Below are 13,652 nucleotides of genomic sequence, written 5' to 3'. Positions count from 1 at the left end.
TTGGCGGCCGATCAGGATAGAGACCAGATATCGTCATGTGGCAGTATCGGACAATTGGCCTTTTGGCCTTAATATTCGCAACATGTACCCAAGCACAAATACCAGCTGGTGGAGTAGGAGGAATAGGTGGAATAGGTAAATTATTTTCTTCTTCTGTATTAACTTGTCATCATTATTAATTTGCCTGAGATACATTTTGCTTTTGTTATTATTTTTATTGTTTAAATAAGAAAGGATATATTTGTTACAAAAAGAAAAACTCTTTCATCAGATCTGTGGAACATATAAAAGAAAACTTAATATTTTATTATCATTATTAAATATTTTCTTATCCTAATATAAATATATTATATACATATACATATACATATATGCATGCATAAAATACACAATTAATATTTTATTTTACATAACAAGCAAAATAAAAATTTTGAACAGCAAAATGATAAAATAATTACAATACATGTATATACATTGTTCTTATTTAAAAATTGATATTTATAGTCTATACAAGATATAATGCGTAAAATGTCAATTTGATTTTCTAAGATTTTATTATTAGTAAGATAACGATAATCTTTCTCTCATGACGTAACATTCATTAATATATGTGTGTAAATGCGTGTTGCGCGTCTTCCTTTTTAGCTTTGCGATTACTCTTCGAAGAAAGCATATATAAAAATACAAAGCCACCGCAAGTTTTAGATTTTTTTCTGAAAAATTGATAACAAATATTTGCAATAATTGCAGAAATTTGTTATAGTTGCATAGATAACTGTTGTTTGTAAATACTTGAACTCTGATCCAAGATAAACATTTTGCTTAAACTAGTACATTTTTATTTTTTACAAGCATTGAAACAATTTTATATTTTTACTCCATAATAGTCAGGAATGTATATGTATACCGTGGAAATAGCGGTTTCAGCCATGAAGTTAGCGTAAGTGAGGGACTCGGAGGTGCAATCCCTCCTTATGTTGGAATTGACGGCAGTCATGGTGAATATGAAAAAAGAGAAATTATTTATAAAAAATATAAAATATTTTATTCTGTATATAAATGGATTTGTGATTTATTTAAAATCATATTTTCAATCATTTAATTTGATAATATAAAAACAATTTGTTCAATTTGTTGCAGAAAATGAATTACTGCGTTTGAAGCGTTATAGTGGAGGTAGCGCTTTCAGTAGCGCTAGCAGTTCGGCCAGCGCAAGCTCGTATGGTGATGGTGGCGGTTTCTCCAAATCCGATTCTCAAGCTATCGGTAGTGCTTCGGCAGGTGCACAAGCCTCGGCTTTGACAAATGGAGGATACGGAGGCGGTGGACATGGCGGTGGTGGATACGGTGGTGGTGGACACAGTGGTAGTGGACACGGCGGTGGTGGCGGTGGTCATGGTGGCGGACTTGGAGGTAGCAGTGGACACGGCGGTTACGGGGGTGGCGGTGGACATGGTGGCTTTGGCGGTGGCAGTGGACACGGTGGTAGTCTAGCAGGTGGTATTGATGGCATTGGTAGCGGAGGTGGATACGGAGGCGGTAGTCATGGCGGAATCGGAGGTGGCGGTGGACATGGTGGAATTGGCGGTGGTCACGGAGATGGTGGACTCGGAATTGGCGGTGGTCACGGAGGTGGTGGACTCGGAAGTGGCGGTGGTCACGGAGGTGGCCATGGCGGTGGTCACGGAGGTGGTGGATATGAAAGCGGCGGTGGATTAGGAGGTGGACATGGCAGCAGTGGTGGATACGGAGGTGGTGGCCATGGAGGTGGAGGACATGGAAGCGGCGGCGGCGGATACGGAGGCAGCGGCGGATACGGAGGCAGCGGTGGATACGGAGGTGGCGGCCATGGAGGTGGGCACAAAGGCGGATATGGTGATTAACTTTTTATTTTTATTAATTTTGAGCAGTTTAATCAAGAATAATTAATTTTCTAATTATATTTCTTCAAATGTTTAATTTACAAAAGCATATATCAATACTTAATCTAAAATTAATGTTTCGTAAATTTTTTTCAGGACTCGGAGGCTATGGTGGTGGTAAGTTTAAACAAAAAAATTTGTATGTATATAGAGTGTAGATATATATGTAGATAGTGTAATAATAACTAGAAATTAATACTTAGTGATTTAAATATAATTACGCTTCGTTTTCATTTTAATAGAATAATACGTTTCAAAAATATTACACTAAAATATTTGCGCAGTCTAAAAATAATATAGAAATAAGTATAATTCATCAGATAACAGAGTAAAAGTAATTTTAAAAAAATTATCTAAAACAAACGGTTTTTATTCTTTGCTTTTTTTATAACAACAGTAATAATTTTTCTCAATTTAATAAGACCATTTTAATATATAAAGCTTTTTATACCCGCTTTATTTTTTTATATAATTTTTGCGCATTTTTAGATAGTCACGGTGATGGAATTGACAAAGTTAGTGGAGGTGGTTATGGTGGAGGTGGGTCTAGTGCCGGCAGCTACAGTGGAAGTAGTGCCGGTGCTGGCAGTTATGGAGGAAGTAGTTCAGGAGGACATGATGGTGATGGCCACGGAGGACATGGTGGTGGTGGTGGTGGTGGTGGTGCTGGTGGTGGTGGTGGTAGCGGTGGTGGGTATGGCGGGGCTGGTTCTCATGGAGGTAGTTACGGAGGTGGTGGAGGTGGCTATGGCAACGATGATTTGGGAGGTAGGTTCTAATACAGATAATTACGGAGGTGACCATAAAAAAACATTTAAAAAAATATTTAACTTGTTTATGCCATTAAAATCTATTCGATTTAAATATATTTGAAATTATCTTTGTTTTTTAAATTTTATATTTTCAACATACTTTTATTATTTCTACAATCTCTCCAGTATTTAATTCTAAAAATTTGAATTATTCTACATTTCCATATCTTTTCAAGTTTTGAGACTATGTAAATTCTATGTAAATTTTAATAATAGATGGTGATGGTAATCTTGAAAAAGGTACATTAAAAAATTAAGCTAATACTATTGCTGAATTAGGTGGACATGGAGGCGGTGGACATGGAGGATCTTTAGGTGGACATGGAGGAGGTTTAAGTGGTGGATACGGTGGAGGACATGGAGGTGGATTGGGTGGTGGACATGGAGGTGGATTGGGCGGTGGACATGGAGGTAATTAGAATAAAAATTTAATGGCACATGAGATAATGTTAATTATTTAAGATAAATTAATTAATCATTGGGTCTCATGTTCTAGGTGGATGTGTTAGTGGAAGATGTGGTACTAGTGGTGGTGGATATGCTAATGCCCAAGCTAGTGCGAGCGCAAATGCCGGTGCTGGAAGTGGCGGATATGGAGGTCACGGAGGTCTTGGCGGTCACGGACCGGGAGTGGAGTATGTATTACAAAAAAAATATATATATATGAGTACATACCATAAAATTTCGTAGTATTTCAATCTCAGTTACTCATGATTTGAAAACAATTTATATATAAACCTCAATTTTGTTTAAAAGATTAAAAAAATATTTTCTAATTTAACAATCTACTATTATGATTAATAATAATTAACTCGGTGTTATAATTATAGTCCAAAACACTGCAAGAAAAATTATTCGGCAATCGTCTAATGACATCAGAATTTAGTATATGATGAACTAATCCGTGTTTTCTCAACAGAATAGATTTCAAGGTGAACAAGTTTTTCGCTTGTAAGATCGAATATCTCCGTATATCTTATTCGTTATAATCCATAATACGCAAACTACGTATTTGATTATGGAAATCGGTAAAACATGATAATTTATTGCACAAATAAACCTTGAATGGACAGTCAACAAAGACCCAAATAGCTAATACTAATTGTTGTTTCTTTAAGAACTTTACACATTTCATACAAAATTTTCAATATTAAAAAGTTTTTTCAGTTTCATTAAAAAATATGTTTTCTTTTATTTCTATAAAAAAAAACTTTAATATTATTGAAATTATTAAAAAAGAGGAATATGTTAAAAAGAAAAGGCATGTCTGAGATCATCATCTAAAAATTTTAAAGTACTCATTATGTACTTTATTATAACTTTCAAGTCAAAGTATTAAAATCCCTTGATAAGAGACATTAATTTTTTGATAACTGTCTGATTTCGTTTGTAGTCTATTCTCCCGTATTGGTGACACTGATGACGGTGGTACCAGCAAGAGCGGTACTGTCGAAGGAGCCAAAGGAGTTTACAGCAGCAGCGCGTCTAACATAGACAATACTGGTAAAGGTACTTACTCTGTTAAAGCTGGTAAAATTCCAGCATAAATGTCGCGTTTAATTTTCATCTTGATTTCGGAAATTGTTGCTGTGCTAGAGATCTTCCTTACGACTCAAGATGCATAGCTGTAATTACAAATATCTATTTTTACATAAACGTTATTTTACATAATTCAAGGTTTACGGTTTATTTATTTCCAAATCCCGTTAAGCGTAATGTAATGCTGAAAATAAATCCATGAGATTATATAACATTCTTCTAAGTGCTTTATTGATGTTTCCTAATCCCACAAAGAAAAAGCATTTACGTCTACAATTAACATTAAGATCAATGTCTAAATATCGAAAATATTTCTATTTATTTTCGTATTTTTAAATGATTTAGAAAACCTCTTTAATTTATGTTAAATTAAAGAGTGATCCACTTTCCTGTTTTACCCATTTTTGTAATAAAAAAATTTTATTTTTTCACATCTTATTTAAATATCTACAATCTGTTATAATAATCAAATATGTCATTGTCTAATAAATCAGAAACTAGCAATTACGGCGTTTAGTTATAAAAATGTTTTCAAGTTTATCTTTATTTCTAAGTGTAATCAAATGAAACTTTATTGAATCTTAAATTATCTGATTGTATAGAGCTTTAAAATCTCTCAATATAAGAATATAAATATGACGAATCATAAGTACCGATCAAGTAAATCATAATGCCTGTTATCTTGCTACATAATAAAGCAACCTGCTATATAATAAAGCTATGCGTTAGTTAATGCTGTTTTTATTAGCTGGGAATACCGGTTTTTCATTAATGAATACTCAAATGATGTAATTTATCGCTAATCGCGTTGTGTAACTCCGTGATTATAATATAATAGTCTGACGGTACATCAAGACTTGTTTGTGTTCGTCGGGATTACAAATCCGGTTGCATGATGATGATTGACTGGAAATTCTTTTGTTATTTCCTAGTTTTTTGTAATGTAATTATCCGTCTTTAATTGAGTGTGTTAATACATTTTCTGCACAGTGAGTTTTGTATGTTTTATTTTTTATGTTTTGTACGTCACAATAGAATTTTCATTATTATTATTATTAGTTGAACAAAATATATGCTGTAATATGATTAAATAAGATTATATTTTCGCAATTAATGTATTGAACACGCTCTTTACTTTAAATTATTATTTAGCTAACTAATGTGCGTAATTATAAATTTTGTATTAGATAATGTTTATTTTTATATAGCGTTTTTAAAAAATAATGGTGCCAATTACCAAAGACAGTTATTAGTAATCAACATAATTAATAATTTTTTAAAATGCATTATTTTCTTTTCTTATACAACGCATTCATATACTTGTATAATATGTATAATGAAATCAGTGAAGAATTAGTCAATACATCACTGTGGGTGATGATGATGTATTTAGCTTAAAATACCCAGCCCAATATCTACAATCACTTATGAATAATTCATATATAATGACTTTTTATATATGTACATTTTTTATGGGCATATATGATTTTATTTAATCGATGACGCAAATGGTACTCCTGAGGAAAAAGTATAAATACGTATATATATATATATATATATATATATATATATATATATATATATATATGTATATATACATATATTTTTTTTTTATTTCACGCATATATTTGTTTGACGATTCTATTATTTTTTGCCTTTTTGTAATTATTCGTAACACGCTATAATTTATGCAATGTGAAATAATCAGAGTGGAAAAGTTATTTTTAAAAATTAACTACAGTTACCGTTATTTAAAAAGATAACAATCTGTTACTATTTCCTTCACCTTTTAATATTGCAACATGAGCAAACTTAATTACGTTTTGTTAAAATATTAATAAAAGTAATAAAGCTTTTTATCTTGAATTCGCAAAACTACAAACAATTTAAAAAGAAAGACTTTTTTAATACTTAATCAATAAATACTAAAAAATGTAAATAAAAATTTTCAGTTTTTACTAAATTTAAAAATACAATAAAATTTATGCCTCTTTTCATCTTTGATGTTATGTTCCAAAATTTGTGGCGCTTTAGCGTCGAATGTAATTTTTATGAAGTTGGATGTGGAGCAGTGGATCTACAGGCATGAGAGAAACCTAAACCAATCATATTCAATCGGCAAGCTGGCTACCTGTTTTTGCCGACTTGGCGTCTATTATGTGCCGTTGTCCGAATTCCGAAGAGAGGTTAAAATTGTTTTGAATTTAGACGACTCACGAAGAGAGATCAATTGTTTGTATTATTTACGAAGGTATGCAGAATAGTAGTGACGATTGTACTTATGTTTTGTTGTTAAATAAAAAAATTACTGAACATCGCGCCATATAAACAATGCTTTAACGCGACTATTTATTTTTCTGTAATGCATAATTTCTTTAAGGTATTAATATTATGTTTGTGCATTGACAGATGAGTCGAAAGGAAGCATTATCTCAATTTATACAACAAATTCATGGTCGACCTGTTGTTGTAAAACTGAACAGTGGCGTCGATTATAGAGGTAGATATTTATTAACAATATTAATATATATTAATAAATACTTACTTTTAAATTTGATATGTAATAATATTTAGCAAATTGTTTATATTAAAAGTCAAGAATTGCGTCAATTCTTTTTATCTATATCAATGTGTTTTTAATGTAATTAGTGAATATTATTAGTGATTATTATTTTGGATCTTAAACCGATATTCATAATCAGTTCTTATACTTAAGACTGTCTTAAGTAGTCTTAAGATGTCATAAATCAATCACAGGTTTATTCATACTTGATTCTTATATTTAAGTATTAGGCGTTGGAATTAATTCGTAGCGTTTTTTAATGAAAGAATGTTATTTATTTCACATGAGCATTAAAAAATACATTAATGAAAGTACTTCCCATCACTTGTAAAACGCTACGAATTAATTCCAACACCTAATACAATTTTAAAATTTAATTTTAAGATATCATGAATCAATCAGAGGCTGATAGTGAGTTCTTATTTTAAAACTATTTTAAGTAATATATGTTTTAATCTGCTAATATGGTTCTCTGATTGGTTCATAATATCTTAATATTGTACTTGAGATGGTTTTAAATAGAAGAATTAATTATGAGAACCAGAAAAACCATACATATTAACATCTTAAGATATCACTTAAGATTGTCTTGAAATAAGATCAAGTTATTAATATTGACCTTAAAATACTTTTCTTTTAAAACACTCCATATTCTAATATTATGTATTGTTTGTAGGTGTACTAGCTTGTATAGATGGCTACATGAACATAGCACTTGAACAAACAGAAGAGTATGTTAATGGACAATTAAAGGATAAATACGGAGATGCTTTTATACGGGGAAACAATGTGTTGTACATCAGTACACAGAAACGTAGAAATTAATCATGAAATATAAATAACTAAAAACTAAATGTTTATTTAATAAGCTTTTGAAAAAATTCATCTTTACATATATCTTTAAATAACTACATTTTGGCTTATTTCTATACAGTAATTTGAGATGAGACAATTTTTATACTGTATAATAAACGTATTTATATGATATCTTCTGTGGACAGCAAAACTTACAACTACTGCAAGATTTTATTTTAAATATGGTCTGTTTCATTCACTAGCTCTTCATTTGGTAGTATTGTCTCAGTAACAATTGCTTCATTTGTATTTTCGTTAATTTGTGATGCTATACTGTCTACCTGGGATATATTCGTCTCATTATGGATTTTAAGATTATTGCTTTTGTTTAGAGTTTCTACATTCATATCATCGAACTTTGTTCTCTTAACTTCTTCATCGCGCTCTTTCTGCTTTTGGAGTCTTCTTTGAATAGCTAATAGCTTGTTCCTCTCGATTTTTTGCTTCAGTTCGTCACTCATTTCATTAGCGGTAGTATCTGTATATGGTATTTGTGAATTTTGTGTACCAATGGACTGCATTAAAAGCTTGTCAAATGCATCCTCATTTGAAGTGCTTGGAGGATCAATAGAAGCCCGTGTTTCCGCTTGCTTTTGTTTCTGAATTTGTTCTGTTATCAGTAAATCGAAATTATCCAAAGGCGCGCTTTCCTCCTGTTCATTCTCGTCATCTTTATCCATATCATTAGTGATCAAATTATCATCCGAAGTAATCATATCCAATCGATATTTCTTGATAAACACCTGTAAATCTTTCTTCGTACCTAGTTGCTCGAGTCTCGTGAGAAAATCATCAAAATGATATTTGGGAAATAATCGATAGGACCAATGTTCCAGTCTTTTCATGATTCTGTCAAGGTCCGTTTTTTCATGTCCCTTGCCGTAGAATTTAAAGCCTTCGAAATACTTTTCGATGGTTTGGATACCATTGGGGCCTGTCAGTCTTTCTGTGTTAAGTTTGGGCACAGGGTTTCTTACTACGTGTGACTTAGACTTGGACTTTGATGGATCGATTCTCCTTGCAGTTCCTGTCTCATTGTCAGAAGTCGCATCCTCTGCTTCTCCATGGCTGCCACGTTCGTCATCGGATTCTTGGTTCTCGTAATGCTCTATGATATCATCGTCGCCCTCGTAATCTGGAATATCTGCCATAATGATGTGAAGTATCTATTGATTCAATTTGATCACCGCTTAAGCAGGTTTCTGAAAAAAATCATCAAATCATGAGGAAAATCTTAAAATGCAGTAACATTTCTTAAATCAGTAAAAATAACATTCTTTCTTCTGATTAGTCAATCAAATAAACAATTGCTTCAAAGGATTTGTAGCAATTGACCTCGAAGTTGCGACTGTGACAAAATCGATGTGGGAGAAACAGTTTCTCATATCAAACGATATCAAATTTCTAAATAATTGGTCTTTAAACGATCTAAAAGTTACAGGTTAGACTTACTTAGGTACTAAGATTTACAGGTCGTTCTAAAAATCGCTGTCGTCGTGCGACTCGCAACTTCCTTTCCCGTCCTCCATAAATTTGTCAAACTGTCCGTCCGACTTTTTCATACGCTCCAAAACCGACACGAGCAACTTCTTATTCAGCCGATCGGTTTGCGTAATCTCTCGCACAACGGACTCGCACTTCGGTTCGTCTTGTGTCCGTTCGCTCTGCAGCTTCCCTAACATGTTACTGTCTCGCTCCATTGGAATGCCAGGCATCTTCTTCGTTGCTAAAGATGTTGTTTGCAGATTGTGGACGATTGTAAATCAGAGATAATCACGCGTGAACACGAAATATAAAATATACAAACGAAATATCAGCAGGAAACGTCAAAATACTAACCGGCCTCAATTAAGAAATAAAGATGACAAGTCGACTAATCGATCTATCGACGATTATTCTTATCTTTGAAGTCGGATCGATTACTCGATTGTTACATACGACTTTTTCCTTTTTTTAAACACGCTAATGCTCGTTTCTACCAATCAATTTAACTTTAATCTCGGTTTAATTATAATTAATTTTTCATTTTTTTCAGTTTTAAGAATGAGAAAAAGATGAAGAGTAAGTTGAATTGAGATTAAAGTTAATCTATTAGGTGTTGGAATTAATTCGTAGCGTTTTACAAGTGATGGGAAGTACTTTCATTAATGTATTTTTTAATGCTCATGTGAAATAAATAACATTCTTTCATTAAAAACGCTACGAATTAATTCCAACACCTAATACATTGGTAGAAACGGGCTTAAATCAGCTGAATTTTAAAAACACATAAAAATATTGCATGTATTTGCAATTAGAGCAAACTAATAATATATTAAACAATTGGATTTTGCTGTAAAATTATTTATATGTTCCATAAATTATTTGTAAATGAAAAAAAAGTAATTAATAAACAATATCATATCGATTCTTTTTACACGTCAAACAATGAATAATTCTATCAATGTTAAAAATATGATAATTTGTAAAATCCTTAATTAAATTATAGGAATTTTTTTTTATATCCTGATGCCTTTATTGTTGATTAAACCAATAAATTTTCAATTTATCAGTCGAGAACATAAATTTTTACTAAGAGATAATTTAATTTTCGCAACATCTTTAGAATTATATGATCTTATTAATAAGAAGCAATAAAGTGACCATGAACTAAAAAAAGTAAAACCTTGACCGAGGATGAAAATGACCATTTCCTGTAAATAAAAGCCACACGCCGCACGTGACTGCGAGTATATTATTCGGATCAGAATCTCAGTGATTACGCGAAGGAAACAGGTGTCGCGAGGCCAAGACGCGCCAGGAAACTGATTTATGTCATGTTATATTCAAAAACTAATAAAGCGGCGATCTGAAACTGGAATGACCCAACTGTCGAGCGCAAATATCTCGAATACGAGCGAGCGTCCAAGAACGAACATTTAATGAAATCGGGAATGCGTCTGACAGTAATTCCGAATCACTAAAATCTATTTGTCGCATATTTATTAAATAGACATGCTTCGTATTAATTATATTTAACTTAAAATTATTACACTTGGCTTTCGATTAATAGATACATATTTAGATACGTTTTAGAAGATGTAAACTTTTTAGCCTGAAATTTATAATTTTTTACATGTATATTTTATACTTATGTATTTTATGTATGCATACATTTTATTCCAATTTTTAACATGATATTACAATTAGAATATTCTACATTCCGACGCTAATTATAGATCGTATGCCAGTTAATTAATATTTGTTAGCTCTAATATACGTACTGCTCGTTTTCATAAGACAAGCTGTATTTCGAAGACAATGCCAGAGAAGTTGAGGGTTATCGCCATGTCATGATCCAGTGTTAATGGCATTAGCAATATGGATCATGCCATCCATAGCGATAACCCGCAAACCCTCTGGCATCTTTAAGGTAAATATCCGTGGAAACCTCCGTGAAAAAGTATTAACATATTTGCTGCACTCAAAAGTCAGAATCGGACAATCGTAATATGGATGATATATAATAAGGTTCAAAAATTGTCCAATTAAAGGATACAAAAAGTAAAATGATAACTTCTTTTTCAGTATAATCACCCTTTATTTTAATACATTTTTATATTTCTGCTGAAATTCTATCGACATTTGTAGCAGACATTGTCAAAATCTATTCTCGACGGATATTCACCATGGGGATATGGTTATTGATTTTTATCTACAGACTGACATCACTAATTAATTATGTGCAAAAATAAATATGTATGATATAATTATCTTGAGTCATTGCATATTCCTATATTTATATCTATTTATGCTTATTTCAATGGGAGTATGATTATTGATTTTTATCTATAGATGAATCATATTATAGTAGTTAATTTTTATTTAAAAAAAAACTATTAACGTACAATAATATAATTATCTTGAATCATTACATATGCTTATATTTATACCTATTTATATCTTATTTCAATGACGAGAACATACTTTACTCGCGAGCCATCTTTGTTGTTGGTGGATACCATCACAACATTGAATAATGTGAGTCCGCGAGTGTATACAAAATTATTTTATGTTAGTAGCAACAACTATTAGATGGCCTGCGAGTAAAGTATGTTCTCGTCATTGAAATAAGGTATAAATAGGTATAAATATAAGCATATGTAATAATTCAAGATAATTATATCAATAAACATTGATTAATTTAAAATAAAATAAAATGAATGATCATAATATAATTCATCTATAGATAAAAATCAACAATACTCCCTTAGCCAAATCTATCGAAAATAGATTTTGAAAATGTCTGCTGCAAATGTCGTGATAGAATGTCAGCAAAAATATGACAATTTTGGATAACAAAATGTAGAAAGAATTCACAAGAAAAATTACTTATAAATAATTGTTCATAAAGTAAAATTTTGTATTAAAATTTTTTTGCATTAAAATTTCATAAAATAAAAGGTATTATTTATAGATTTTTATCAATTAAATTTTAAATGTAATTATCTAATTGTTTTTCTAAGAAAGTAATTAAAAGAAGAAATATTACATTTTCTAAATTATAATTCTAAATTATAATTTTCAAAAAATAATAGTTCATTTTTTGGATCAATGAATTTCTACGTTACTAAAAAATATATTAAGTTTTTGTTCTTAAAATGGTTTATTGTAAATAGTTTCATTGGTAGATTTTTTCCACATAAATTAAATTTCAGTTCTGAAAAATAAATTTTACCAATCGTCTATTTTAAAAATACAAATTCAAAACATTTTTTAATAATACAAAAAAATTATTTCATTTTTCTAAAAATGTATTATAATAAAAAGTTTATATTGAAACATAAAATAATTGTTTCATTTTACTTTATTTTTATATATCCTTTGATCGAAAATTTTTTAATCTTAATACGTTGTAAGTATTAGAGATCCTCGCAGAAGAGAGCGATTCCAATTTATCAACGTTGCATACGCGTGCCTCGAATTAAAGTGACTAAACGTATCGAAATGCAACGTATAGAAGCTGCCATTTTCGTAGCAAATAAACATCGTGTTTTTGTTTCAAGAATAATACTAATTGAGTACGTGTATTAGCGCAATATAACGCAAGCCGCATAACTTTCAATCTGTCATGACTTGTGTAGCGCATTCTCAAAAAAATAATGATAAATGACCGTTCTTCAGTTTATTTCAGATACAGGATGGTTGTTTATTGTTTTCGCGTAGAGCACTGTCCGCGCACAAGTTTTCACTTGGCAAATGTCCATTCGTATCTTTGCATTCCATCTTTCATCCCCGTCATGTGTCGGGGTATCCGGAAAGATCTACCTGGCACACGTATGCGAAGATATGTAATCTCAGAACATGCGTATCCTATTGAGAAACACACATCTCAATGCATTTCTTATTTAATTGCAAGATATTAATCGGAATCTTCAAATGCTAATGCCCGAAACTGACTCTGAAGAAAACATATCAAATGTATCCTCTTTGATTTTGATGAATTTTGCATGTTGTAATACAAGATAAAATAAGATACGCATTCTATTTTTTATAAATACTCTTACGCACGTGAAGGGAATAAATTTTTTTTTAAAGCTAGCGATTTCTAGCATCGCAAACATAAGACTTAGAAAAGAATTGATTTTTATATTTCTAAGCCTTATTCGCGATACTAAAAATCGCTCTGAAATTTCGGATGAAGAAAGAAATAACTAATCACGTGTTTGTTAATTGCAATTTATTAATTCTTTCTCCATCCAAAATCTCGAAGCGATTTCTAGTATTTGGATACAACATTCAACTATAATATAACTGTGTTATCAAAATGATAAGAGATATACAAGAATGTTTTAAACTTTTTATTTTTACCTAGACTTTTATGGTTGCAAAGACATTCTATAACGATGTATTCAGATATTTTATTGTTGTTGTTCCTTCTAAATAAGTAAAATGTTACAATTATAATACATTGCAAAACAA

The 13,652-nt window shown here is 31.0% G+C and overlaps 3 protein-coding genes across 8 annotated transcripts; 2 read left to right on the top strand and 1 right to left on the bottom strand.

Moving 5' to 3' along the window:
• On the top strand, positions 1-4,487 carry LOC105148046 (uncharacterized). Of its 6 annotated transcripts, none has more exons than XM_011059507.2 (8): positions 1-135; positions 888-998; positions 1,141-1,875; positions 2,019-2,039; positions 2,412-2,690; positions 3,014-3,121; positions 3,231-3,369; positions 4,128-4,487. In XM_011059507.2, the coding sequence occupies exons 1-8, from the start codon at positions 36-38 to the stop codon at positions 4,279-4,281; spliced, it is 1,647 nt and encodes a 548-aa protein (XP_011057809.1). In that variant the 5' UTR covers positions 1-35; the 3' UTR covers positions 4,282-4,487. The 6 variants fall into 6 exon arrangements, with proteins under 6 accessions (XP_011057809.1, XP_011057811.1, XP_011057808.1 ...); XM_011059506.2 differs by having other exon boundaries at positions 2-135; positions 1,141-1,854; positions 3,014-3,145; XM_011059505.2 differs by having other exon boundaries at positions 2-135; positions 3,014-3,145.
• Positions 4,488-6,369: 1,882 nt separating this feature from the next.
• LOC105148045 (U6 snRNA-associated Sm-like protein LSm6) lies at positions 6,370-7,823 on the top strand. Its single transcript, XM_011059503.2, has 3 exons — positions 6,370-6,524; positions 6,683-6,773; positions 7,513-7,823. The coding sequence occupies exons 2-3, from the start codon at positions 6,683-6,685 to the stop codon at positions 7,659-7,661; spliced, it is 240 nt and encodes a 79-aa protein (XP_011057805.1). The 5' UTR covers positions 6,370-6,524; the 3' UTR covers positions 7,662-7,823.
• Positions 7,675-9,285, bottom strand: LOC105148044 (uncharacterized). The gene is made up of 2 exons (XM_011059502.2): positions 9,144-9,285; positions 7,675-8,893 (listed from the first exon to the last, which is right to left on the bottom strand). Exon 2 carries the CDS (start codon positions 8,840-8,842, stop codon positions 7,868-7,870), a length of 975 nt encoding a protein of 324 aa, XP_011057804.1. The 5' UTR covers positions 8,843-8,893; positions 9,144-9,285; the 3' UTR covers positions 7,675-7,867.
• Between the last annotated feature and the right edge of the window lie 4,367 nt (positions 9,286-13,652).

This window comes from Acromyrmex echinatior, chromosome 2 (assembly GCF_024713525.1).
Source record: "Acromyrmex echinatior isolate Ae372 chromosome 2, ASM2471352v2, whole genome shotgun sequence".
Lineage (NCBI taxonomy): Eukaryota > Metazoa > Arthropoda > Insecta > Hymenoptera > Formicidae > Acromyrmex > Acromyrmex echinatior.
Note: the sequence above shows the minus strand (reverse complement) of the source record. Positions and strands in the feature narration are given on the sequence as shown.